At 39.5% G+C, this 27,970-nt stretch overlaps 1 protein-coding gene across 3 annotated transcripts in view; it reads left to right on the forward strand.

Moving 5' to 3' along the window:
• The window catches only part of TENT4B (terminal nucleotidyltransferase 4B), a 103,851-nt gene that overhangs the window by 62,966 nt on the left and 12,915 nt on the right, over positions 1–27,970 (forward strand). For all 3 annotated transcript variants that reach the window (XM_073225795.1, XM_037001460.2, XM_037001461.2), the window contains exons 2-5: positions 21,620–21,743; positions 23,932–23,978; positions 25,567–25,687; positions 26,783–26,890. In XM_073225795.1, the coding sequence (XP_073081896.1) occupies positions 21,620–21,743; positions 23,932–23,978; positions 25,567–25,687; positions 26,783–26,890 (400 nt within the window). The remainder of the gene's footprint in view (positions 1–21,619; positions 21,744–23,931; positions 23,979–25,566; positions 25,688–26,782; positions 26,891–27,970) is intronic.

The raw sequence follows: 27,970 nt of genomic DNA on the forward strand, positions 1-27,970 counted from the left end.
AGGCGTGTGAGCTCTTTATATATTCTGGACGTCAAGCCTTTATCAGATCTGTCATTTTCAAATATATTCTCCCATACTGTAGGGTTCCTTTTTGTTCTATTGATGGTGTCTTTCGCTGTACAGAAGCTTTTCAGCTTAATGTAGTCCCACTTGCTCATTTTTGCTGTTGTTTTCCTTGCCCGGGGAGATATGTTCAAGAAGAGATCACTCATGTTTATGTCTAAGAGGTTTTTGCCTATGTTTTTTTCCAAGAGTTTAATGGTTTCGTGACTTACATTCAGATCTTTGATCCATTTTGAGTTTACCTTTGTATATGGGGTTAGACAATGGTCCAGTTTCATTCTCCTACATGTAGCTGTCCAGTTTTGCCAGCACCATCTGTTGAAGAGACTGTCATTTTGCCATTGTATGTCCATGGCTCCTTTATCAAATATTAATTGACCATATATGTTTGGGTTAATTTCTGGGGTCTCTAATCTGTTCCACTGGTCTGTGGCTCTGTTCTTGTGCCAGTACCAAATTGTCTTGATTACTATGGCTTTGTAGTAGAGCTTGAAGTTGGGGAGTGAGATCCCCCCTACTTTATTCTTCTTTTTCAGGATTGCTTTGGCTATTCGGGGTCTTTGGTGTTTCCATATGAATTTTTGAATTATTTGTTCCAATTCATTGAAGAATGTTGCTGGTAATTTGAGAGGGATTGCATCAAATTTGTATATTGCTTTCGGCAGGATGGCCATTTTGACGACATTAATTCTTCCTAGCCATGAGCATGGGATGAGTTTCCATTTATTAGTGTCCCCTTTAATTTCTCTTAGGAGTGACTTGTAGTTTTCAGAGTATAAGTCTTTCACTTCTTTGGTTAGGTTTATTCCTAGGTATTTTATTCTTTTTGATGCAATGGTGAATGGAATTGTTTTCCTGATTTCTCTTTCTATTGATTCGTTGTTAGTGTATAGGAAAGCTACAGATTTCTGTGTGTTGATTTTGTATCCTGCAACTTTGCTGTATTCCGATATCAGTTCTAGTAGTTTTGGAGTGGAGTCTTTAGGGTTTTTTATGTACAGTATCATATCATCTGCAAATAGTGACAGTTTAACTTCTTCTTTACCAATCTGGATTCCTTGTATTTCTTTGTTTTGTCTGATTGCCGTGGCTAGGACCTCCAGTACTATGTTAAATAACAGTGGGGAGAGTGGGCATCCCTGTCTGGTTCCCGATCTCAGTGGAAATGCTTTCAGCTTCTCGCTGTTCAGTATAATGCTGGCTGTGGGTTTATCATAGATGGCCTTTATTATGTTGAGGTACTTGCCCTCTATTCCCATTTTGCTGAGAGTTTTTATCATGAATGGATGTTGAATTTTGTCAAATGCTTTTTCGGCATCTATGGAGATGATCATGTGGTTTTTGTCTTTCTTTTTGTTGATGTGGTGGATGATGTTGATGGATTTTCGAATGTTGTACCATCCTTGCATCCCTGGGATGAACCCCACTTGGTCATGGTGTATGATCCTTTTGATATACTGTTGAATTCTGTTTGCTAATATTTTATTGAGTATTTTTGCATCTACATTCATCAGGGATATTGGTCTGTAATTTTCTTTTTTGGTGGGGTCTTTTCCTGGTTTTGGTATTAGGGTGATGTTGGCTTCATAGAATGAGTTTGGGAGTATTCCCTCTTCTTCTATTTTGTGGAACACTTTAAGGAGAATGGGTATTATGTCTTCTCTGTGTGTCTGATAAAATTCCGAGGTAAATCCGTCCGGCCCCGGGGTTTTGTTCTTGGGTAGTTTTTTGATTACTGTTTCAATTTCTTTGCTTGTAATTGGTTTGTTTAACTTTTGTGTTTCTTCCTTGGTCAGTCTTGGGAGGTTGTATTTTTCTAGGAAGTTGTCCATTTCTTCTAGGTTTTCCAGCTTGTTGGCATATAGGTTTTCATAGTAGTCTTTAATAATTCTTTGTATTTCTGTGGAGTCTGTCGTGATTTTTCCATTCTCATTTCTGATTATGTTGATTTGTGTTGACTCTCTTTTTCTCTTAATAAGTTGGGCTAGAGGCTTATCTATTTTGTTTATTTTCTCAAAGAACCAGCTCTTGGTTTCGTTGATTTTTGCTATTGTTTTATTCTTCTCAATTTTGTTTATTTCTTCTCTGATCTTTATCATGTCCCTCCTTCTGCTGACTTTAGGCCTCATTTGTTCTTCTTTTTCCAGTTTTAATAATTGTGATGTTAGACTATTCATTTGGGATTGTTCTTCCTTCTTCAAGTGTGCCTGGATTGCTATATACTTTCCTCTTAAGACTGCTTTCGCTGCATCCCACAGAAGTTGGGGCTTAGTGTTGTTGTTGTCATTTGTTTCTATATATTCCTTGATCTCTATTTTGATTTGTTCATTGATCCATTGATTATTTAGTAGCATGTTGTTAAGCCTCCATGTGTTTGTGAGCCTTTTTGTTTTCTTTGTAGAATTTATTTCTACTTTCATACCTTTGTGGTCTGAAAAATTGGTTGGTAGAATTTCAATATTGTGGAATTTACTGAGGCTCTTTTTGTGAGCTAGTATGTGGTCTATTCTGGAGAATGTTCCATGTGCACTTGAGAAGAATGTATATCCTGTTGCTTTTGGATGTAAAGTTCTATAGATGTCTATTAGGTCCATCTGTTCTAGTGTGTTGTTCAGTGCCTGTGTGTCTTTACTTATTTTCTGCCCGGTGGATCTATCCTTTAGGGTGAGTGGTGTGTTGAAGTCTCCTACAGTGAATGCATTGCAGTCTATTTCCCTCTTTAGTTCTGTTAGTATTTGCTTCACATATGCTGGTGCTCCTGTATTGGGTGCATATATATTTAGAATGGTTATATCCTCTTGTTGGACTAAGCCCTTTATCATTATGTAGTGGCCTTCTTGATCTCTTGTTACTTTCTTTGTTTTGAAGTCTATTTTGTCTGATATTAGTACTGCAACCCCTGCTTTCTTCTCACTGTTGTTTGCCTGAAATATGTTTTTCCATCCCTTGACTTTTAGTCTATGCTTATCTTTGGGTTTAAGGTGAGTTTCTTGTAAGCAGCATATAGATGGGTCTTGCTTTTTTATCCATTCTATTACTCTATGTCTTTTGATTGGTGCATTAAGTCCATTTACATTTAGGGTGACTATTGAAAGATATGTATTTATTGCCATTGCAGGCTTTAGATTCGTGGTTACCAAAGGTTCAAGGTTAGCTTCTTTAGTATCTTACTGCCTAACTTAGCTTGCTTATTGAGCTGTTATATACACTGTCTGGAGAGTCTTTTCTTCTCTCCCTTCTTATTCCTCCTCCTCCATTCTTCATATGTTGTGTGTTTTGTTCTGTGCTCTTTTTAGGGGTGCTCCCATCTAGAGCAGTCCCTGTAGGATGCCCTGTAGAGGTGGTTTGTGGGAAGCAAATTCCCTCAGCTTTTGCTTCTCTGGGAATTGTTTGATCCCACCATCATATTTAAATGATAGTCGTGCTGGATACAGTATCCTTGGTTCAAGGCCCTTCTGTTTCATTGCATTAAGTATATCATGCCATTCTCTTCTGGCCTGTAGGGTTTCTGTTGAGAAGTCTGATGTTAGCCTGATTGGTTTTCCTTTATAGGTGACCTTTTTCTCTCTAGCTGCCTTTAAAACTCTTTCCTTGTCCTTGATCCTTGCCATTTTAATTATTATGTGTCTTGGTGTTGTCCTCCTTGGATCCTTTCTATTGGGGGTTCTGTATAATTCCATGGTCTGTTCGATTATTTCCTCCCCCAGTTTGGGGAAGTTTTCAGCAATTATTTCTTCAAAGACACTTTCTATCCCTTTTCCTCTTTCTTCCTCTTCTGGTATCCCTATAATACGAATGTTTTTCCTTTTGTATTGGTCACATATTTCTCTTAGTGTTGTTTCATTCCTGGAGATCCTTTTATCTCTCTCTCTGTCAGCTTCTATACGTTCCTGTTCTCTGGCTTCTATTCCTTCAATGGCCTCTTGCATCTTATCCATTCTGCTTATAAATCCTTCCAGGGATTGTTTCACTTCTGTGATCTCTTTCCTGACATCTGTGATCTCCTTCCGGACTTCATCCCACTGCTCTTGCATTTTTCTCTGCATCTCATCCCACTGCTCTTGCATTTTTCTCTGCATCTCATCCCATTGCTCTTGCATTTTTTTCTGCATCTCTGTCAGCATGTTCATGATTTTTATTTTGAATTCTTTTTCAGGGGGACTAGTTAGGTCTGTCTCCTTCTCAGGTGTTGTCTCTGTGATCTTTGTCTGCCTGTAGTTTTGCCTTTTCATGGTGATAGAGATAGTTTGCAGAGCTGGTACAAGTGACCGCTGGAAGAGCTTCCCTTCTTGTTGGTTTGTAGCCTTTTCCTGGGAGAATAGCGACCTCTAGTGGCTTGTGCTGGGCAGCTGTGTGCAGACAGGGCTTCTGCTTCCTGCCCAGTTGCTTTGGGGTTTATCTCCGCTGTTGCTGTGGGCTTGGCCTGGCTGGGGCTGTTCCTCCAAAATGGTGGAGCCCCGTTGGAGGGGGAGCAGCCAGGAGACTATTTATCTCCGTAAGGGGCCTCTGTGCTCCCTGCTGCCCAGGGGGTTAGAGTGCCCAGAGATCCCCAGATTCCCTGCTTCTGGTCTAAGTGACCTGTCCTGCCCCTTTAAGATTTCCAAAAAGCACTCTCCAAACCAAAACAACAACAGCAACAATGAGAGAGGGAACAGAAAGAAAGAGAAAAAAAAAAAAGGAAAAAAAAGGAAAAAACAAGCGATTTTTTTTTTTTTTTTTTTTTTTTGTCCTCAGGTGCCGGTCCCAGGCACCCGCTCACTGGTCCTGCTGCCCTGTCTCCCTAGCACCAGGGTCCCTGTCCTTTCAAGGCTTCCAAAAAGCACCCACCCACCGGTCCGGCAGGGAAGGAACGCTCAATATTCTTTGTCCTCAGGCACTGGTCCCACGCACCCGCTCACCAGTCCCGCTGCCCTGCCTCCCTAGCACCGGGGTCCCTGTCCCTTCAAGGCTTCCAAAAAGCACTCGGCAAAAAGAGAGAAAAAAAAGGGGAAAAACGCGCGATTTCTTCCGTCCTCAGGTGCTGGTCTCAGGCACCCACCCACCGGTCCCACAGGGAAAAATGCGGGATATTCTTTGTCCTCAGGTGCCGGTCCCAGGCACCCGCTCACCAGTCCCGCCGCCCTGCCTCCCTAGCACCGGGGTCCCTGTCCCTTTTAGGCTTCCAAAAAGCACTCGCAGAAAAGAGAAAAAAAAAAGGGGAAAAACGCGCGATTTCCTCTGTCCTCAAGTGCCGGTCTCAGGCACCCGCCCACCGGTCCCGCAGGGAAAAACGGGGGATAATCTTTGTCCTCAGGCGCCGGTCCCAGCCACCCGCTCACCAGTCCCACCACCGTGCCTCCCTAGCACTGGGGTCCCCGTCCCTTCAAGGCTTCCAAAAAGCGCTCGCCCAAAAGAGAAAAAAAAAAAAAAAAAAAGGGGAAAAACGCGCGACCTCCTCCGTCCTCAGGCACCGGTCTCAGGCACCCGCCCCCAGGTCTCGCAGGGAGAAACGCGGGATATTGTTTGTCCTCCGGCGCCGTTCCCAGGCACCTCCTCACCGGTCCCGCCACCCTGCCTCCCCAGCAACGGGGGCCCGTCCCTCTAAGGCTTCCAAAAAGCGCTCGCCAAAAAAAAAACTGCTCCGGTTTCTCTCCACCCGCCAGGAGCCGGGGGGAGGGGCGCTCGGGTCCCGCCGGGCTGGGGCTTGTATCTTACCCCCTTCACAAGGCGCTGGGTTCTTGCAGGTGTGGATGTGGTCTGGATGTTGTCCTGTGTCCTGTGGTCTCTATTTTAGGAAGATTTTTCTTTGTTATATTTTCATAGCTCTATGTGTTTTTGGGAGGAGATTTCCACTGCTCTACTCACGCCGCCATCTTGGCTCTGCCCCGGGTCTTGCTTTTTTATCCATTCTATTACTCTATGTCTTTTGATTGGTGCATTAAGTCCATTTACATTTAGGGTGACTATTGAGAGATATGTACTTATTGCCATTGCAGGCTTTAGATTCGTGGTTACCAAAGGTTCAAGGTTAGCTTCTTTAGTATCTTACTGCCTAACTTAGCTCGCTTATTGAGCTGTTATATACAATGTCTGGAGATTCTTTTCTTCTCTCCCTTCTTATTCCTCCTCCTCCATTCTTCATATGTTGTGTGTTTTGTTCTGTGCTCTTTTTAGGGGTGCTCCCATCTAGAGAAGTCCCTGTAGGATGCCCTGTAGAGGTGGTTTGTGGGAAGCAAATTCCCTCAGCTTTTGCTTGTCTGGGAATTGTTTAATCCCGCCATCATATTTAAATGATAGTCGTGCTGGATACAGTATCCTTGGTTCAAGGCCCTTCTGTTTCATTGCATTAAGTATATCATGCCATTCTCTTCTGGCCTGTAGGGTTTCTGTCGAGAAGTCTGATGTTAGCCTGATGGGTTTTCCTTTATAGGTGACCTTTTTCTCTCTAGCTGCCTTTAAAACTCCTTGTCCTTGATCCTTGCCATTTTAATTACTATGTGTCTTGGTGTTGTCCTCCTTGGATCCTTTCTGTTGGGAGTTCTGTGTAATTCCATGGTCTGTTCGATTATTTCCTCTCCCAGTTTGGGGAAGTTTTCAGCAATTATTTCTTCAAAGAGACTTTCTATCCCTTTTCCTCTTTCTTCCTCTTCTGTTATCCCTATAATACGAATATTATTCCTTTTGTATTGGTCACATATTTCTCTTAGTGTAGTTTCATTCCTGGCGATCCTTTTATCTGTCTCTATGTCAGCTTCTATATGTTCCTGTTCTCTGGCTTCTATTCCTTCAATGGCCTCTTGCATCTTATCCATTCTGCTTATAAATCCTTCCAGGGATTGTTTCACTTCTGTGATCTCCTTCCTGACATCTGTGATCTCCTTCCGGGCTTCATCCCACTGCTCTTGCATTTTTCTCTGCATCTCATCCCACTGCTCTTGCATTTTTCTCTGCATCTCTTCCCATTGCCCTTGCATTTTTCTCTGCATCTCTGTCAGCATGTTCATGATTTTTATTTTGAATTCTTTTTCAGGAGGACTAGTTAGGTCTGTCTCCCTCTCAGGTGTTGTCTCTGTGATCTTTGTCTGCCTGTAGTTTTGCCTTTTCATGGTGATAGAGATAGTTTGCAGAGCTGGTACAAGTGACCACTGGAAGAGCTTCCCTTCTTGTTGGTTTGTGGCCTTTTCCCTCTTTGCAAGGCGCTGGGTTCTTGCAGGTGTGGATGTGGTCTGGATGTTGTCCTGTGTCCTGTGGTCTCTATTTTAGGAAGATTTTTCTTTGGTATATTTTCATAGCTCTATGTGTTTTTGGGAGGAGATTTCCACTGCTCTACTCACACCGCCATCCTGGCTCCTTTAACAGCAAATTTCTTTGAAGACATGGCTTATTGATTCCAGAGTATTACAGACCAGTAAGATGGCAAACTTCCGGCTTCTCTTCCTTTTTAATTATTTTTAATGAATTATTGGCTGTACCTTAAGGAAAGGTCAGTGAGTGCTACTGTGATTATTTAATTGGATCCCATTTATAGACATTGAGGATGTTTCTAAATTTTTTAGTATATCAAGTAATGCTGAGGTAAATATCCTTGTTCCCACTTGGAAATAATTCTGGAGGATAAAAGGAAGGAGATTAGTTTTTAAGTAGTAGCTTAATGGAAGTATTATTGATATACAAAAAATTGTCCATGTTTAACACAAATAATCAAGTTGATGAGTTTGGCTATATGTACACATCCATGGAACCTTCACCACAATTAAGGTAATATACATATACAATACCTCCAAAAGTTTTCTTATGTCCCCCTCTCCCCTTTTCTGTGGTAAGAACACAACACAAAACGTACCCTTCTAACAAATTTGTAATATTGTTAGCTGTAGACAGTATGTTGTGCTGCAGAAATCTAGAACTTACCCATCTTGCTTAACTGAAACTTTATACACATTGAACAACTCATTTTCCTCTCCACCCAGCCCCTGGCAGCCACCATTGTAGTCTCTGCTTCTGTGAGTTTGACTGTTTTTAGGAGCTCATACAAGTGGGACCATGCAGTATGTGTCTTATGTGATTGGCTTATTTCACTTAAAGTAATGTCCTTCACGTTCATTCATGTTGCAAATGGGAAGATTTCCTTTTTTAAGAGTGAATAATATGTCATAGGTATATACCACATTTTCTTTATCCATTCATCTGTCGGTGGACATTTGAGTTGTTTCCATATGTTGGCTATGGTGAATCATGCTGCAGTGAACATGAATGTGAGTACAGATACCTCTTCAAGATCCTGCTTTTAATTAAGGGAGTGGAATTTTTAAAATTATTTATATAAATGTTAGTAATTATTAATAAGAATCTTTTGAGAGATTGTAGTAATTTATACTTTCACACATAGTGTGTGACTTTTCCATATAGCCTTGTCAAAATTAGTTACTATTAATCTTAAAAGTTGTTTTCTTGAGAGGGAGAAGTAACTTGTTATTGACAGAAATTGCATAGAACTTTGTCAGTGCATTCATGTAATTCTGAAGTTAACAGTTAATGAGGACTTCTGTTTTGAAAACTGGAAAGCTTGACCGTGATGTGGATATGGCCTCAGGTACGTTGTAAGGTGGGCAGGTGTCCCTCATGAAGCAGTGTGTCTCTGAACAGATAGATGTCAGGTGAGCTGCAGGGGACAATGCTGAGCTGGGGCAACAACCCTGCCAAGGGGCTGACACTCGGTCGTCTGATTGCTATAGCCTTGGAGGCATCGAGGGGCTGCCTCATTGCCTCTGGCTTTGAGTATCCTGAGGTTCTTAAGAGACTCACATCTACCCCATGAGCAGCCCAGTTGAAAAGGTATGAAGTGGGTTATTCCTCTGAGGACCATGTCTTCCCTTTTTTTTTCCCTTTCCATAATGAACATTATAAAATTCATATAACTTTGAAAGGCTAGCATTTCTTTTCTAGTAGAGTTTTTCTCAGAGCAAAAGTGATTTTTTTCATATCTCTGCTTTGACCTAAATTATCTGTGGGCTGTACTTTTTAAAATACAGAAAATAATTTTTTACTGATTTCTCTTCCTTGTCACATTAAATTTCTGTACTATCATTAATTTTGACAGTAATGTAAATTTTACCCTGGCAAATTGATTTTGATTCTTTTTTTGGCATGGGGGGAGCATCTTTTACAGGTTATAGTGGACTTACTTTATCATATTGCTTTTATATTATCTACCTTAAGTTAAAAATTTTTTTATTAAAGTATCATTGATACACAATCTTATAATGGTTTCACAGAAACAACACAGTGGTTTCAATATTCACCTGTTACTGTCAAGTCCTCACTGCCTCTATTGCAATCACTGTCTATCAGCATAGTAAGATGTTACAGAGTCATTGTCTTCAATGTAATGTAGGAGGATTCCTCTTTCTCCACAACCTTGCCAGCATTTGTTGTTCCTAGTTTTTTCGATACTGGCCATCCTAACTGGTGTGAGGTGACACCTCATTGTGGTTTTTATTTGCATTTCCCTGATAATTAGGAAAGTGGAGTATCTTTTCATGTGCCTGTTGGCCATCTGAATTTCTTCTTTGGAGAGTTGTCTGTTCATATCCTCTGCCCATTTTTTATGTCCTTTAGAGTGAGTGGACTGTTGAAGTCTCCTAGAATGAATGCATTGTATTGGATTTCCCCCTGTAATTCTGTTAGTATTTGTTTCACATATGTAGGTGCTCCTGTGTTGGGTGCTTAGATATTTATAATGGTTATATTCTCTTGTTGGATTGACCCCTTTATCATTATGTAATGTCCTTCTTTGTCTCTTGTGACTTTCTTTGTTTTAAAGTCTATTTTTCTGATACAATTACTGCAACACCTGCTTTTTTCTCCCTATTAGTTGCATGAAATATCTTTTTCCATCCTTCACTTTTAGTCTGTGTATGTCTTTGGGATTGAAGTGACTCTCTTGTAGGCAGCATGTAGTTGGGTCTCATTTTTTTTATCCATTCAGTGACTCTGTGTCTTTTGATTGGTGCATTCCGTCCACTTACATTTGGGGTGATTATCAATAGGTATGTACTTATTGCCATTGTAGGCTTTAGATTCCTGGTTACCAAAGTTTCAAGGGTAACTTCCTTACTATCTAAGAGTCTAACTTAACTCACTTAGTATGCTATTACAAACACAATCTAAAGGTTCTTTTTATTTTCTCTTTTCTTCCTCCTCCATTCCTTATTTATTAGGTATCATATTCTGTACTCTTTGTCTATCCCTTTTTATCACCTCTGGTGACAGCTGTTTAACCTTAGAAACACTTCCATCTATAGCAGTCCCTCCAAAATACACTGTAGAGATGGTTTGTGGGAGGTAAATTCTCTCAGCTTTTGCTTATCTGGAAATTGTTTAATCCCTCCTTCAAATTTAAATGATAATCTTGCTGGATAGAGTGTTTTTGGTTTGAGGCCTTCTGCTTCATTGCATTAAATATATCATGCCACTCCCTTCTGGCCTGTAATGTTTCTGCTTGACAAGTCTGATGATAGCCTGATGGGTTTTCCTTTGTATGTGATCTTTTTTCTCTCTCTGGCTGCTTTTAAAAGTCTGTCCTTATCCTTGACCTCTGCCATTTTAATTATTGTATGTCTTGGTGTTGTCTTCCTTGGGTCCCTTGTGTTGGGAGATCTGTGCTCCTCTATATCCTAAAAGACTATCTCCTTCCCCAGATTGTGGAAGTTTTCAGCAACTATCTCCTCAAAGACACTTTCTATTCCTTTTTCTCTCATCTTCTTCTTCTGGTATCCCTATAATATGAATATTGTTCCGTTTGGATTGGTCACACAGTTCTCTCAATATTCTTTCATTCCTAGAGATCCTTTTTTCTCTCTGTGCCTCAGCTTCTTTGTATTCCTCTTCTCTAATTTCTATTCCATTTATAATTAAAAGGAGAGGAATTTTAAAAAATATATAAATGTTAGTAATTATTAATAAGACAATCTTGAGAGATTGTAGTAATTTATACTTTCACACGTACTTTCTAATTGGCTCCACCATTTCTAATTGGCTTTAATACCCCCCACTGTGTTCCTCAACGATTGTATCTCTGTCCTAAATTCGTTCCTGAGTTTTTGAATATTTTTCTGTACCTCCAGGAGCATGTTTATCATTTTTATTTTGAGCTCTCTTTCAGGAAGATTTATTAGTTCAGTCCCACTCGATCCTTTTTCTTTTGTTGGGATTTTGCTTTGAACCAGGTTCCTTTGACATTTCATATTTGCATGTCGTGCCCTATAGTGCCCAGAAGCTCTACTCTCTGGAGCTGCTCAGCCCCCTGGAATGATGTTATGGGTCACAGGGGAGTGGTGCTGGTACCTGGGGGGAGGAAAGAGCTGTTTCCTGCTTTCCGGCTGCTGCTATGCCTGTCTCCACTGCCAGAACCAGTGGGCCGAACACACAGGTGTAAGCCTCTGTGCTTTGCGTTTGTAGCTGCTGTAGACAGGGCTTCCTTCTGGCTGGCCTGAGGCTAGGGCAGGGTTTGCCAGTTTGCAAGCCAGGTGCGGGCTGGCTGGGTGGACGGCTCCGCAGGCTGTGTATCATGGTGGGGGTCTTGGAGCTGCATAGCCAGTCAGGGGGATGAAGCGCCTGAAGATTGTGAAAGTTCCCAACCTGCTGGGCAGAGTGCACCCAGACAATTTTGTCTACCTGGCCTTTTTCCTGAACAGTAAGTTCTGTGCAACCCTTGCCCCTTTAGCAGTCCTCTTGCTTTTAGGAAGTCTCTCAGACTGCCGCCCAGATTTCCAGGGCTAGGTGTTCAGCAGTCCCAGGCCTCCACTCCCTCCCCATTCTGTTTCTCTTCCTCCCTCTGATGACCTGGGGTTGGGGAAGGGCCAGGGTCTCACCCGGTCACGGCTTTGGTACATTACCCTGTTCCGTGAGGTCTTTTCTGTCCTCCAGGTGTATGCAGTCTGGTGCAGCCTTCTTTCCTGTTGCTCTTTCAGGATTAGTTGTATTAATTATATTTTCATGTTATATGTGCTTTTAGGAGGAGGTCTCTGTCTCACCTCTCATGCCACCATCTTTAATCCAATCTCTATGAGTCCATTTCTGCTTTGCTCCTTCAGTTTTGCTTTAAGTGAAATCATTTGCTACTTTCTATGCCTGGCTTATTTCACTGAGCATAATACCCTCTAGATCCATCCATGTTGTTGCAAATGGTAGGATTTCTTTTCTTTTTGTGGCTGAATAATATTCTACTGTGTACTATATATATATGTACCATATCCTTTTCATCCATCTATTGATGGACTCTTAGGTTGCTTCCATATCTTGGTTATTATAAATAGTGCAGTGATAAACATAGGAGTGCATATGTCTTTTTGAATCAGAGATCTTGTTTTCTTCTGGTAAATTCTTAGGAATGGAATCACTGGGTCAAGGGGTGTTTCTATTTTTAGTTTTTTGAGGAACCTCCAAATTGCTTTCCACAGTGGTTGAACCAATTTACATTCCCCTTTCTCCACATCCTCACCAGCATTTGTTGTTTCTTGTCTTTTGTGTATTATCCATCCTAACGTGTGAGGTGATACCTCATTGTGGTTTTAATTTGCGTTACCCTGATGATTAGCTATGTGGAGCATCTTTTTGTGTGCCTGTTTGCCATATGTATTTCTTCTTTGGAGAAGTGTCTGTACAGATCCTCTGCCCATTTTTTAATCACGTCGTTTGTTTTTTGAGTGTTGAGGCATGTGAGGTCTTTATATATTTTAGATGTTAACTCTTTATCAGATAAATTGTTTATGAATATAATCTCCCATAGAGTAGGATGTCTTTTGTTCGGCTGATGGTGTCCTTTGCTTTACAGAAGCTTTTTAATTTGATGTAGTCCTACTTGTTCATTTTTTATTTTGTTTCCCTTGCCCAAGAAGACGTGTTCAGGAAAAAGTTGCTCATGTTTATATTTAAGAGATTTTTCCTGTGTTTTCTTCTAAGAGTTTTATGGTTTCATGACTTACATTCAAGTCTTTGATCCCTTTTGAGTTAATCTTTGTGTATCAAGTTAGACAATAATCCAGTTTCGTTCTCTTACATGTAGCTGTCCAGTTTTCCCAACACCAGTTGTTAAAGAGGCTGTCTTTTCCCCACTGTATATTCATGGCTCCATTATCATATATTAATTGAGCATATATGAGTGTGTTTATATGTATGCTTTCTATTCTTTCCATTGATCTATGTGTCTGTTCTTGTGCCAGTACCAAATTCTTTTGATTACTGTAGCTTTATAGAAGAGCTTGAAGTCAGGGAGCATAAACCCCCCCAGCTTTGTTCTTGTTTTCTCAGTATTACTTCGGCTATTTGGGGTCTTTTGTGGTTCCATATGAATTTTAGAACTGTTTTTTCCAGTTCACTGAAGAATGCTATTGGTATTTTGATAGGGATTGTATTGAATCTGTAAATTGCTTTGGGCAGGATGGCCATTTTGATAATACTAATTCTTCCTGCCCATGAGCAGGGGATGTATTTCCATTTATTGGTGTTTTCTTTAATTTCTCTCATGAGTGTCTTATAGTTTTCACAGTATAGGTCTTTCACCTCCTTGGTTAGGCTTATTCCTAGGTATTTTAATCTTTTTGATGCTACTGTAAATGGAGTTGTTTTCCTGATTTCTCTTTCTACTACTTTGTATATGTAACAGATTTCTGTGTATTAATTTTGCATCCTGCAACTTTGCTGAATTCAGTTATTAGTCCTACAAGGTTTTTTTGGTGGATTCTTTAGAGTTTTTTATGTATAATATCATGTCATCCACAAACAGTGAAAGTTTAATTTCTTCTTTACCAATTTGCATGCCTTTTATCTCTTTGTGTTGTCTGATTGCTGTGGCTAGGACCTCCAGTACTATGCTGAATAAAAGTGGTGAGAATCTACATCCTTGTCTTGTTCCCAGTCTTAGAGGAAAAGCTTTCAACTTTTTGCTGTGAAGTATGATGTTGGCTGTGGGTTTGTTGTATGTGGCCTTTATTATGTTGAGATACTTACCCTCAGTACCCATTTTGTTGAGAGTTTTTATCATGAATGGATGTTAAATTTTATGAAATGCTATTTTAACATCTATTGAGATGATCATGTGAGTTTTGTCCATTTTGTTGATATGGTGTATGATATTGATTGATTTATGAATTTTATACATTCCTTGCATCCCTGGAATAAATCACACTTGGTCATGATGGATGATCTTTTTGATGTATTTTTTTAATTTGGTATGCTAATATTTTGTTGAGGATTTTTGTATCTATGTACATCAAGGATATTGGTCTGTGATTTTCTTCTTTTGTTGTGTCGTCTGGTTCTGGTATTAGAGGGATGCTGGCCTCATAGAATGAGTTTGGAATTATTCCCTCCTCTTCTATTTTTTGGAATACTTTAAGAAGGATGGGTATTAGCTCTTCTTTAAATGTTTGATAAAATTCAGCTCTGAAGCCATCTGGTCCAGGGATTTTGTAGTTTTTTGGTTACCAATTTGATTTCATTGGTGGTAATTGGTCTGTTCAGATTTTCTTTTTCTTCCTGGATCAGTCTTAGAAGGTTGTATTTTTCTAGAAAGTTGTTCATTTCTTCTAAGTCATCCAACTTGTTGGCATATAATTTTTCATAGTATTCTCTAATAATTCTTTGTATTTCTGTGGTGTCTGTTGTGATTCTCCTTTTTCATTTCCGATTCTGTTTATGTGTGTACACTTTTTTCTTGCTAGGTGTTTATCTATTTTGTTTATTTTCTTGAAGAACTAGCTCCTGGTTTCATTGATTCTGTCTATTGTTTTATTCTCAATTTTATTTATTTCTGCTCTGATCTTTATTATGTCCCTCATTCTACTGACTTTGAACCTCATTATCTTCTTTTTCCAGTTTCACTAATTTTGAGTTTAGACTGTTCATTTGGGATTGTCCTTGCTATATACTTGGCCTCTTAGAGCTGCCTTCGATTCATCCCACAGGTTTCAGGATGTTGAGTTACTGTTTTCATTTGTCACCATATATTGCTTGATCTCTGTTTAAATTTAGTCATCAATCCATTGATTATTTAGGAGCATGTTGTTAAGCCTCCCTGTGTTTGTAGGCTTTTTTGTTTTCTTTGCATAATGTATTTCTAGTTTCATACCTTTGTGGTCAAGAAGCTGGTTGATACAATTTCAGTATTTTAAAATTTATTGACGCTCTTTCTGTGGCCTACTATGTGATCTATTCTGGAAAACATTCTGTGTCACTTGAGAAGAATGTATATTCTGCTGCTTTTGGGTGGAGTATCCTGTAGATGTATGTAAGTCTGTCTATTCTAATGTGTTCAGTTCATATGTTTCCTAATTTTCTGTCGGGTTGACCTATTAGTGTGAGTGGCGTGTTAAAATGTCCTAATTTGAATGCATTGCATTCTATTTCCCCCTTTAATTCTGTTAATATTTGTTTCACATATTTAGATGCTCTATTGGGTGCATAGATATTTATAGTGGTTATACCCTCTTGTTGGACTGACCTGTTCATCATTATATAATGTCCTTGTTTGTCTCTTGTTACTTTGTTTTGAAATCTATTTTGTCTGATATAAGTACTGTTACTCCTGCTTTTTTCTCCCTATTATTTTCATGGAATATTTTTTCTATCCCTTCACTTTTAGTCTGTATATGTCTTTGGGTTTGAAATTAGTCTCTTATAGGTAGCATATAGGTGGGTCTTCCTTTTTTTTTTTTTAACCATTCTGCCAATCTGTATCTTTTGATTGGTTCATTCAGTCCATTTACATTTAAGGTGATTGATAGACATGTACTTATTGCCATTGTAGGCTTTAGATTTGTGGTTACCAAAGGTTCAAGGATAGCTTCCTTACTATCTAACAGTCTATCTTAAATCACTGATTACTTTATTTCAGATACAATCAAAAGGTACTTTCTTTTCCCTCCCATTCTTCTTCCTCCTCTTCCTCTACTCTTTATATATTAGGTTTCATATTCTGCACTCTTTGTGTATCCCTTGACTAACTTTGTGAATAATTGATTTAATTTCATACTTGCTTAGTAATCAGTTGGTCTACTATCTTTACTGTGGGTTTATTTTCTCTTTTGACAGCTATTTAGCCTTAGGAGCATTTCCATCTAGAGCAGTTCTGTTAACAGATCCTGTAGGGATGGTTTAGTGTTGGTGAATTCCCTCAACTTTTGCTTATCTGGAAATTGTTTATTCTCTACTTCAGATTTACTGATAACCTTGCTGAGTAGCGTATTTTTGGCTGGAGGTCCTACTGTTTCATTACATTAAATATATCATGCCACTCCCTTCTGGCCTATAAGGCTTCTGCTGATAAGTCTCATAGCCTAATGGGGTTTCCTTTATAAGTATCTTTTTTTCTCTCTCTGGCTGCTTTTAATACTCTGTCCTTGTCCTTGATCTTTGCCATTTTAATTATTATGTGTCTTGGTGGTATCTTCCTAGGGTTCCTTTTGTTGGAATATCTTTGTGCTTCCATGACCTGAGTGTCTATTTCCTTCCCCAGATTGGGGAGATTTTCAACAAGTATTTCCTCAAAAAGACTTTTATTTTATACCTTTTTCTCTCTCTTCTTCTTCTGGTACCCCTATAATGTGAATATTGTTCTATTTGGATTGGTCGCACAACTTTCTTATTCTTTCATTCCTAGAGATCCTTTTTCTCTCTGTTCCTCAGCTTCTTTGTTTTCCTGTTCTCTAATTTCTATTTCATTCACCGTCTCCTCTATATCATGTAATCTACTTTTAAATCCCTCTATTGTATGTTTCATTTCAGATACTGTATTCTTTAGCTTTTCAAGATTTCTATCTCTTTGTTAAAGTCTCCCTGAGATGTTGAATATTTTTCTGTTAATCTGTAAGCATGTTTATGACTTCTGTTTTGAAATCTTTAGCAAGAAGATTTGTGATTTCTGTATCACTAAGCCCTCTTTCTGGTGTTTTATCTTGTAGTTTTGTTAGGACCAAATTCCTCGGCCTCTTTTTTTTTCTTTTTTAGTGTTTCTTGTGGAGTAATAGCTTTGTGTAGGAGGCGCCCTCTAGTTCCCAGCAGCTCATTTTCCTGTGTGGGAGCCCTAGCTGTTGGCATGCAGTGGGTGTGGCACCTGTCTGGCTTGTAGTGATACATCAGGTGTGCTGTGTGGGCCATCAGCTGATCTTGTGAGCAGGGAGAATACTTGGGGTACACCACTGGAGCTTCTATGGGCGGGCTGAGCTGCCTTCCCGGCTGTAATGCCTGCCTCCACTGCCAGGTCAAGTGGGCCTTGTGCACAGGGAGGAGCCTCCATGCTGTGCCCCTGGAGGGGACGTGGGCGGACCACCCTCCTACCGGTTTTCTGTGATGGCAGGTGTGGCAGGGTAGTGGGACCAATGCCTGCTGGGAGGAGGGAGTGGCAGGCTGTTGCATGCATTGGGGAGCCTTGGGGCTGCATTTCTAGCCAGGGGGATCGAGTGTCTGAAGCTCCTGAGAATTCCCAACCTGATGAGCTAGGCTGGCCGGGAGGTCTGTGTAACCTCTGCCTCTCCAGCACTCCTTCGCTACTGGGAAGTCCTTCAAGCTGCCTGCTTTTCTGTTGTCTCAGGGGGACCAGTAGTGTACACCTGTTCTCCACAAGTAGCTGGAAACTCAGCCTCTCTGCGTATTCCACCTGTCTTTGCTTTCCAGTCCCACTAATCTCCAAAGCACCATGTAATATGGGTTTGTGTTCACAGAGCCAGTCTCCAGGGCGAAATGTTCAGCGATCCTGGGCTTCTATTCCCTCCTGGCTCCTCTCCTTCCTCCCACCTGTGGGTTGGGGCTAGGGGAGGGCTTGGGTCCTGCCTTATCATGGGTTTGCCACTTTACTCTTTTCTGTGAGGTCCTCTCTTCTTCCCAGATGTAGGCAGTCTGTTCTGCAGTCTTCAGGTTGTTTTCAGGATTAGTTGTATTTGCTGTATTTTGGTGTTTTATGTGATTTTGGGAGGAGGTTTCTACCTTGCTTCTTACACCACCATCTTTTTCTTCAATCCTACCTTTCCTTTGTAAACAGGGAGTAGGCATGCTTTCTTGCTCATTTTCCTTTTAAAAAGAAAACAGTGATGTCCTAATAGAAGACATTGTATTTTGGTCACTTGTAAGTTTTGATCACAGAAAAGGTCATTTTATAATTTTAAGATGAGAAACTGTAAGGCTGGTGTGTAATTAGTATTTACTAATCAATCATACTGAATTTTTCTTCAGATGTGGAAGAAACTGAAGCTTTCTCTGTGTAGTTGGATGATTTCAGAAGCGTAAAGTTACATTAATATGTGAAGCAAGCTTACAAAATTTTTCTAGTCACCAGACTTTATTAGATCATCATGTCACTCAAAAGTGTGCCAGGCATGCAGTTGGCACTCCCCAAACAGGATTCTGTTCCTTCAGTATTTTTTAAGCACCTAGATATATATCGTACCATGCCTGTAAAATGAGTACAGTCCACAGGGATAGAGCACTCAAAATTATTTTTAAAATCTCTACTGGAAGTATATTTCCTAAATGTACGAAGATTTTTCACTTAGTTCTTTAAGCATTTTACACATAGCTAGTTAGATATAGGCGAGGCAGACAGCAGTGTTTGTGTTTGGTGTAGGTAAGGATGACCCTGGTAGACTGAGATGGGCTTCTCTTGTTACTACTATTAAGTATGTTTCTGCCCTAACAGCTAAGAACCTTCCTTTTTACCTTATTCCTCTCTCTGCCTTCCCATATGACAAACACACATCAATAAAGAAGTAGGATAACCTGTGGAACCATTTTTTCCTAAGTAGGAAGATGATTCCATGAAATATTAATGTTTGAAGTAGTCCTGTTTTAAAACCTCGTCTTGTAAACCTATACTAATTTGCCTCCAAATTAAAGTGCTAATTAGGAACCTGGACTTGTAGTGATAAATTTTAGAATCTGCTCCACTTTTTACCAAGTTCAGGAATCTCTTATTAGATCTTTTTTTTGCCTCATGGTCACCTAGTTTCTTTCTTTACATTTGTAGTGATAGGACCTCACTGTCCTGCACGGAAACCATTGCATTCCCCACAGCTGTGATGGTTGGAAACCTCCCCTTTTCTTCATCTGAAAACTGCCTATGGTGGAACCATGCAGAATGTATACATTACATATCACAGAACTACTTTAACAGAGTATTTCTTTTCATCATCACATGGAAATTACTCAGGACAAGGATTATGTTTTACTAGCCTTTTTCTTTCTAATACCTTGAACATAGACACTCAATAATGTTTGGAGAATGAATTCTTGCTCAGCTTAAAGATTAACTGGAACTTGGGCTAAATACTTTTTGCCTTTGTAGAGTAGAGTAGATACAGTTGAATTCAGGAGGTTTTCTTCATTGGTTAAAAGGGAAGTCTTTAAGGGGATGTGCTTTTGAACACAAATAAACTTTGATAATTCAAAGCTAATGATCCAGTTAGATAAGGAGAAGTCCCGTTTTGTTCTTTATTCTTGGTCCTTGTCTTTGCCAAAAGATCTGTGCAGAAGAGCAGTGCAGTTTATAAACTTTCTAATAACTGTTTTAACTTTTGTTTTCAATAAGCCAAAAGGGGATAACCTTAGAGAAAAACTCAGGAAGATTTAAAAAAACAGAAGGTGCAGATCCAATTACAGTACCCAGAAACATAGCAAGGAAGACAGCTCCACTGGAGTCTCTGGATTCACCTGTAGAGCACTCTGGAGTCTTAAAACCCAATTTTTCTGTAGTATTACACAGGCACTCTGTACAAAATGGCCCAGGGATTGAAACTAAGGGCCTGAAAAGACTCCTGGTTCCCAATCCCTGGTTGTGCCTGAGGATACTGAGACCAGAAATCTCTGGTCACTTTTCAAAAGGAACACAGCTGCCTTTAGGCAGAGCCTGAGTCTAGAACTCAAGATTTTTGATTCACTCTAAAAATAAAACATCAGAAAAGGCAGAAACTGTTGATTGCTTACCCGGCCACATTTTAAGTGTTATAGCCAGTGGGAGTTGGGATTTAGACCTTTTCCTTCCTCAGAATTATTTTTGGTCTCCATGTTTCCAGCTTTGCGTAAATCCTGAACCTGCTGTGGCCCTGAATAGGCCATGCAGTTGCACACTCTTCCTTTAAGATTATACTCTACCAGGCTGGCCCGCCTGGCCACCATCCTCCAGGATGCTCCCTGCTGCCCCTCAGACTCTCATAGCAGCGGGCATCCATTTCTGTTAGTGCCCTTCTGGCCTTCTGGTCCATCATAGTGTGCAAGTGACTGAGCTGGTTCTCGTCCTCCCCTCCAGCTTTCCTCCAGCTCCTGGAGCTGGGCCTCCCACACGGTCAGCGTTCAGCACAAGGTTAGCAGATTTCCTTCCATTTCACCCTCACTTTCCCCTCCCAGAAGTAGCTCTTCACAGTTGTACCAACTCTGTAAGGAATACTACTTTCATTTTCTTTTGTTCAAGAATAGTAATCTGACCATTAGACAGCCAGGTCAGGCTTTCCTTTCATCAGTCCTTGGTACATTCAGCCCCTCAGGCTTCAGCCCCAGCAAGCATCCTCCCTGATAGCTCTCCTTTGCTGGTCATGCTCTGCACCCCACCTTGGGTCTGTGAATGTGTGATGTTTCTGGAGCCCATTCCTTTCCTGCCGCCATCTTCCTGGCCTTCATCCAGTCCTTCTACACTTGCAGTAATTTATGGACTGTTCTCTCTGCTTCTAGTCTTGTTTCTTTGCCAAGCCATTGTTTGCCCAGTTGCCAGATGAATCTTCAAAAGTGCTGCATTTTTTAAGTCAGTCTTTGCCTGCTCCGCCTCAAAAACAATTAAATAGCTTCCTGTAACCATAGGGGGAAGTCTGAAGTTCTAAGCTCATCATTCAAAGCCTGCTATTGTGAGGTGCCTGCTTTCCTCTTGTTCTTCCTACTCCTTCCTCTGCCACAGCCTGTTCAGTTTTGAGTGCTTCCTGGGTGTGCCTCGTACCTCTGCTCTCTGGAAGTTATTAGCTCCTTCATGGGGCCTGGGCTACCAGCCATTCTTTTCAGGTCTTTGCTGATATTCCCTGGCTGACCTGTTCGTTTGACACTTAACTCACTAAGCAAACATTAGGAAAGACATACTGTTTGTTTCTGTGAGGAATGGTTGCAGAGGGGTAAAAGGGTCAGTCCCACTACCAGGAAGCTTGCCTGTGTCACCTGGATTCTGTGTCGTCTTGTGTTTATGTCTACTGGATTGGGAGTGTAAAGGCAGAGATCAGGCTTTACATTTTAAATTAACAATTTTTATAAACTACCAGCACCCAGCAAGTGTTTTGCTCAGGTTGATAATAAATGCTGTGAGGGCTGCTGATAATACACTCCCATTAGGACTTCTTGGAATTTCCCACCTTTATTATTTTGGCATGGTTGATTCAATCATTCCCATTTAATGTACATTCCCATTTTAGTTTAGCATGAGTTACAACATTAAAAGTAAGGTAAAACTATGAATGTAAAGTCATCAGCGAGTTATTAGACTTAGATGATGTAGGATAGAGATTTCTCATTTGGCACTGCCTATATTAACTTTTCTGCCATTTTTCTTCAGCCTGCATGAAGAAATCAGTGATTTTTATGAATACATGTCTCCAAGACCAGAGGAGGAGAAGATGCGGATGGAGGTGGTGAACAGGATTGAGAGCGTGATTAAGGAGCTCTGGCCCAGTGCTGACGTGAGTACCTGTCCAGGTAGCCAGGTGCTGAGGGTGATACCCCAGCCTGCAGGATGGAGAACACGTGGTAGCCTCTCATTCAGAGTCCTTGGGCATGCATATGTGCATCTGTAGAGTTGTGGTCTCACTAAATTTTAAAGACAAACGATTTTTTTCAGCCTTTAGAATTTTGGCCCTCCTAAATGTTTGCATTGAATGAGGGGACTTACTTAAAACTTACTTCTCAATGCTGAATAACAATTACGAAAGGTGTACCTTATTCAGAAATCATTAGTATAAAGAGAGGACAGACAAACCAAGCCCACTGTAGTAGTCTGTTACTGAATGTGATCTATCAAAATCCCATCACTACATGGATGGAGCTAGAGGGTATTATGCTCAGTGAAATAAGCCAGGCGAAGAAAGACAAGTACCAAATGATTTCATTCATATGTGGAGTATAAGAACAAAGAAAAAAACTGAAGGAACAAAACAGCAGCAGAATCACAGAACCCAAGAATGAACTAACAGTTACCAAAGGGAAAGGGACTGGGAAGGATGAGTGGAAAGGGAGGGATAATGGAGTGGGGGGGGAAGAAAGGGGGCATTACAATTAGCATGTATAATGTGGGGGGAGGCACGGGAGGGCTGTGGAACACAGAGAAGACAAGTAGTGAATCTACAGCATCTTACTACGCTGATGGACAGTGACTGTAATGGGGGTTGTGGGGGGACTTGGTGAAGAGGGGAACCTAGTAAACATAATGTTTCTCATGTAATTGTATATTGATACCAAAAAAAAAAAAGATTCCCATCACTGCTGTGTTCTAACCTGCCATTATGTAATTGTTTATAGCTGAATGAAAATGTCAGGTGGGAATTTCTTACATCATTTGAAGTTCATTTTCCTAGGCTACTGCAGGCATAAGTTTGTTCTGCTCCTCTCCTGACACTGCTGTGTTGTTCTTTCTGTCCACTCCTTGTCTCCCAGTACAGCCCCACCCAGTGAACAAAACTTTTGCCCAGGATTTCCTCTTTGCTTATTTGTGGTTCTTATTGTTGACACTATGTTAATACTTTACTTTTGGGGGCTCCTTTGAGGGTCTCTTCTACAGTTTTGTGCATTCAAAGAAATATCCTATTTAGAATCCATTACTTTGTGTCACATAGGTTTTCTTTAGACTCTCTCATAGGGTGGTGAAGGGGAAGCCAGGAAGGTTTTTTTGATCTAATTGTCAAAACAAAGAAGCTTCAAATAAGGTCCTGTAGGTAAAGAGAAGAGGGAGGATGCTAATATTTTATTGAGCAGCTACTATAGACCACATTATTTCTCCTATGGGATCTCAATTGATGGCTTTCAACAGGGGCGAGTTTTCCCCAGGAGGCATTTTGCCATGTAAGAGACATTTGTTATTGCCGTGATTGGTGAGGTGCTCCTGACAGTAGTGAGTTGAGGCCAAGGATGTTGCTAAACATCCTAGAACAACCTGGACAGCCCCTCACAAACTAAGAATTTTCTGCCCCAAATGTCCATATTGCTGAGTTTGAAAACCCAGATCTGCCCTAGTCATCCTCCCTCTGAGGGGGATTTTACCCATATTTTTTTTTTTTTACAGCTGAAGAACACACAGCTCTGTTTAGGTTCTTGGATCCACCTCACCTCAAGGTTGAGCTTTGTCATCGTTCCTCCTGTGTTGCATTTACCTGCATATATGTATATGTTTATCCACCTTACTCTTCCACTGATCTCTGAATGCTGAGATAGGACATGGCCCTGTTTTATGCCACAGCACAGTGTTATGATGACAGTGCCTGAGTTCCCTGTGGAGCTGGTCTGCAGGCCAGTGCTTGTCTGCAGTTGGAGTAGTCTGACCCTAATTCAGTCATCTATGAGAAGACTCCTACTTAGAGAACAAAAATTGATTTGTGATTGTATCTCTGGATTATAAGGGAACATAATGTGAATATTCACATTAGTGGTATAAATATTACTTTTGAAAGTTTTCTGTTGATATTTGAAGCTAATAAATTTAAACTGTATTCCTAATGACTGCCTGAGGCTATATAGCATCCCCAAAAGCACGGTGTTAGAAAAAATGCTCTTGTAGTATTAAAGAATACCAGAAGAGGGTAGCAAAAACCCAGCATTTCTCTAGAGCTTGGTGGCTTTATATCTGATACTGTAATATAATAATTTTTTCTATTTCAGGTCCAGATATTTGGAAGCTTTAAAACTGGCCTGTATTTACCTACTAGGTTAGTATGTTTATGAAGCTTTCAGGGGATTGTGCATTTTTCTAGAGTGTATTAATTTTGGCTGTTGAATGTGTAAGAATAGAAACAAAGTAGATCCATGAAACAAAAATTCACTTGTATTTTATTTGAATTATCTTAAGGTAGTACCACTTCAGACCATCTTATCACACTGAGATGATGATAGTTGTAAAAGGGAGCATGCAGCAATGTGATCAGTTAGTCACCAATTTAAGCACCAACCTGAGTGCCTGCAGGGAACTGACTGCCCTGCCGAGAACCGTTCAGCTCTGTAACTTAACCCACTAACATGGATGTTAATGTAATATTATGGTAAAACTCTTGATTATACTGTTGAGCTGCATATACTCTGGAATGCTAGTTCTCTCATTTTTTATTAACTCATACTGTGAGCGCACTTCTGTCATCCTGATCCATCGTACCTCACACTGTTTCCTGAGAAAGGTCTTGGTCTTTTCAGCCCCCTTATTTATATTTGAGTCTTCGCAAGTGAGGATTGTCTTGGCCCACAGCCATGGGGTGAGGGAGGGGTGCTTTTTTTGGAATGGTAAGACTTTCCTGAAGTACGAATACCTGTTCTCTAAGAATTGAAATGCTATGGTCTTTACAAAGGAAAAACACTCCATTGTGTTTTTGTTTTTATTTTTATTATGGTAAGAACACTTAACATAAGTTTATCCTCTTCACAAAATTTTAAGTGCCCAGCAGTACAGTATGATTAACTATAGGCATCCATCATGCTTTTTGATTTGAGCTTGATTCTTTACCCAAACTTAAAATGTGTTGAGGTGGATAGATCCTAGCAATTTCCATTCTTCTCATTGCTGTCTGAGGTCTACAAAAGCCATAAAATATTCAACTTTGAGTTCATTAATATTTTTCCTTATTTAGGTTCTGACCCTTCAGCAAAACCCTGAATCACTCTTTCTAAAAAATTTCATTAAATTTTATGACTAGGTAGTATATTCACATAGTTCAGATTTGAAAAGGGCACAAAAATAATTAGATGAATCTAGTGAAAAGTCTGGATCTCATCTCTGTCCTCCAGTGCTTTTCCCAGGAGGAGACCCTGTTACCAGTTCCTGGCATATCCTTACAGAGACATGCTGTGCATATAAAAGGAAATGTGTGTGCATGTGTTTTCTTCCTTTTTTTAACCAAATGGTGGCCTATTAGATACGCTGTCTGCAGCTTGCTTTTTACACTTAATAATCTAAATCATAATCAGTTATTGTCATCCACATAGGAAGGTCATGAGTTTTTTAGTACCAGAAACCTTTATGAATAGGAAACGTTAATTGGTATTTTTTGAGATTTTTACTTCTTTTAAAATTACTGTGTCTTGAGTCCTGACTCCTGTGAAATGACTGGGAGGAGGAGGTTATTAGAATCACCAGCCTCCACTTGCTCCTGAACAATAGTCATCACCAACACATTTACTCTGCATTGGCAGGGTGAGAAATAGGTTTTAATTGTACTAATTTAAAAGTATAGAAGTTTGAATATCAGTTAAGGCAAGTACAGCTTATTGCTTCTTTGAACAACTCGTGTGTGTGTGTTTTGTGCTCAGTGACATCGATCTTGTGGTATTTGGGAAGTGGGAGAACCTCCCCCTCTGGACCCTGGAGGAAGCTCTTCGGAAACATAAAGTTGCTGACGAGGATTCAGTGAAAGTTCTAGACAAAGCAACTGTAAGTTCTAAAGCATTGCATCTTAAAATCTCTAGTTACTTATGCATGAAACTTATAAAATTAAAATTCATTTTGGTGAGCACAGTTGGATTGTGAGCAAACGATTCATTCATTAATAATCACAGTGCTTGTACATAAGTTTTGTTTGTGAAACAAATGAACTTATTCTGGTTATATAGTTCTTTAAAAATAATACTCAATTTTATCATGCATAGTATTCCTTGTAAAGATTTTTTAATATAAAAATGCATAAATAAAAATGGATATCTATTAAACAATTTATACTTACACAGAAGATACTGCTCTCCTATTGTCTTTTGTTTCCTTGAAAAATTATATATAGTTGAAATTTTGTAAATCAAGTAATATTTTAACTAAAAGGCCATTAACAAACTTTCATGGAAGCCCACTATAGAAATAAATATATCTATTTTAGAAGTTTGGATTTTTGCATATTAAGTTGTTTTAGAACAAGACAACTTGTAATGTTTTTTATAAAAAGCTGTTAGTGGAAATCCAGTTCTCACATAGTTTGCTGGTCTGAATTTTCTAATGCATGGTACAAATAGAGCTACCTGCTTTTATTTTTAAGACTTCCTAATACTTCACATAAGTCATTCTATCATTTTTTATTTGAAAATAATTCTTACATTTTAACTTCTCTTATTAGGTTGTTCTTTGGGCTATTTGCAAAATTTAGCAGTAATGCTAGTAGGTTACTGTGGCTTAAGAATCTAGCAGCTTTCTTCCTAGAAACAGTTGGGTCATATGCCTTTCATAATTCCTGATCTTACACTGAGTTGGAAACTGTGGTCCAGAGTACATAATGTTGAGAATGGTTTTTCTTACCTGATTTCAAAATTCTCAACCAACAGAAATTATAAAATGTATGACAAGAGGTTAAAGACTAAATAGGTAATAAAGTATCTAGAAAGTCAAATCAACTGCGTGACAGACCACTATATTCAGACCACTCAGTGTTTTTATGTCCTCAGGCGGAGGTTAAGACCTCAAGCCTGGTAACTTTCCGTCCTCTGATTTTGTCATTTAAATTGGTTAGAGTATTTTAATTTTACCTTTTATTCCTCTTTCTAGGTACCTATTATTAAATTAACAGATTCTTTTACTGAAGTAAAAGTTGATATCAGCTTTAATGTACAGAATGGCGTGAGAGCAGCTGACCTCATCAAAGATTTTACCAAGGTCAGAAATTTATTCTAATACTTTGGGGGAAATATTAGAAATAGTTTTGTTTTGAGATTCAGTTGTGGTGCTGTTCTTATACTTTGCTAAACTATTTTTATGCGTATATTGATGACAAATGCTTCTTTTTTGTGCAGTGGTTGTACTTTGACTCTGTAATAATCAGTAATTTATAGTGTGACCTCATGTAAGAATTAAGCGTTGAGAAAGCTTTTGAAGAACTTCTCTGCTCTAGATCCTTCCTCTTAGGGAGATAAGGGCTGAAATTGTGCTGTACAATTGATTCCAGCCTGCTTTTCATCTTCAAGAGTTCAGACTAAGAACCTCCCTAGGGAGCCTTTTCTAGATTTTAATCCCCAAGTCTTTTTCTCCTTTTTCCCTTTTCTTCCAAGATAGGGAAGAATTTGTCAACATTATCTTCAAAACATTTCACATGCTTAGACACATTCCTAAGCCAAAAACGTTATCTGCTTTGGCTTATGTAGAATATCTTTTCTATCCATTCACAATGTTTTTCTTCGTAGCTGTATGGGCTCACCTTTTCCTTTTTTTGTAAGAAAAAATTTCAACTATTTCATCATGTTGTAAACATTATTTTATAAATATGCAGAAAAATATCCACAATCTCACTCTTTTGGAGGTGTTGAATGCAAAAAAAATTTTTTCCTGGAAAAGAGACTTTAGAATTGAGAATAATGCACACGATAGAAAATACACCAATATAAAAGGATAGTGAAAAGCAAGTCACCCTTATTCCTTATATGCTTGGATAGGATTTGCCATCATTAACCTTTCTTTTTTGCTTGTGTCCTCTTCTTAAAATTTTTAACAAAGGGAATAGCACTCTACGTACCTATTGTCAAATTATTTTTCTTTTAATTTATGTTTTGGAGTGTTTTTTTGTATCAGCACAGACAGGTCTCCTTCATTCTTTTCACTGATTACACAGTAGTCCCTTGTCAGAATGTATTATGCTTTGTGTAGCCTGTTTCCAGTGGGTTTTTTTGCTGTTACAAAAAACACTTGGTGGGCATCCTTACATGCCTGCATCTTTCTTTACACTTTTCAAATGATTGTAGA

This window comes from Manis javanica, chromosome 17 (assembly GCF_040802235.1).
Source record: "Manis javanica isolate MJ-LG chromosome 17, MJ_LKY, whole genome shotgun sequence".
In the NCBI taxonomy this organism is placed as follows: Eukaryota; Metazoa; Chordata; class Mammalia; order Pholidota; family Manidae; genus Manis; species Manis javanica.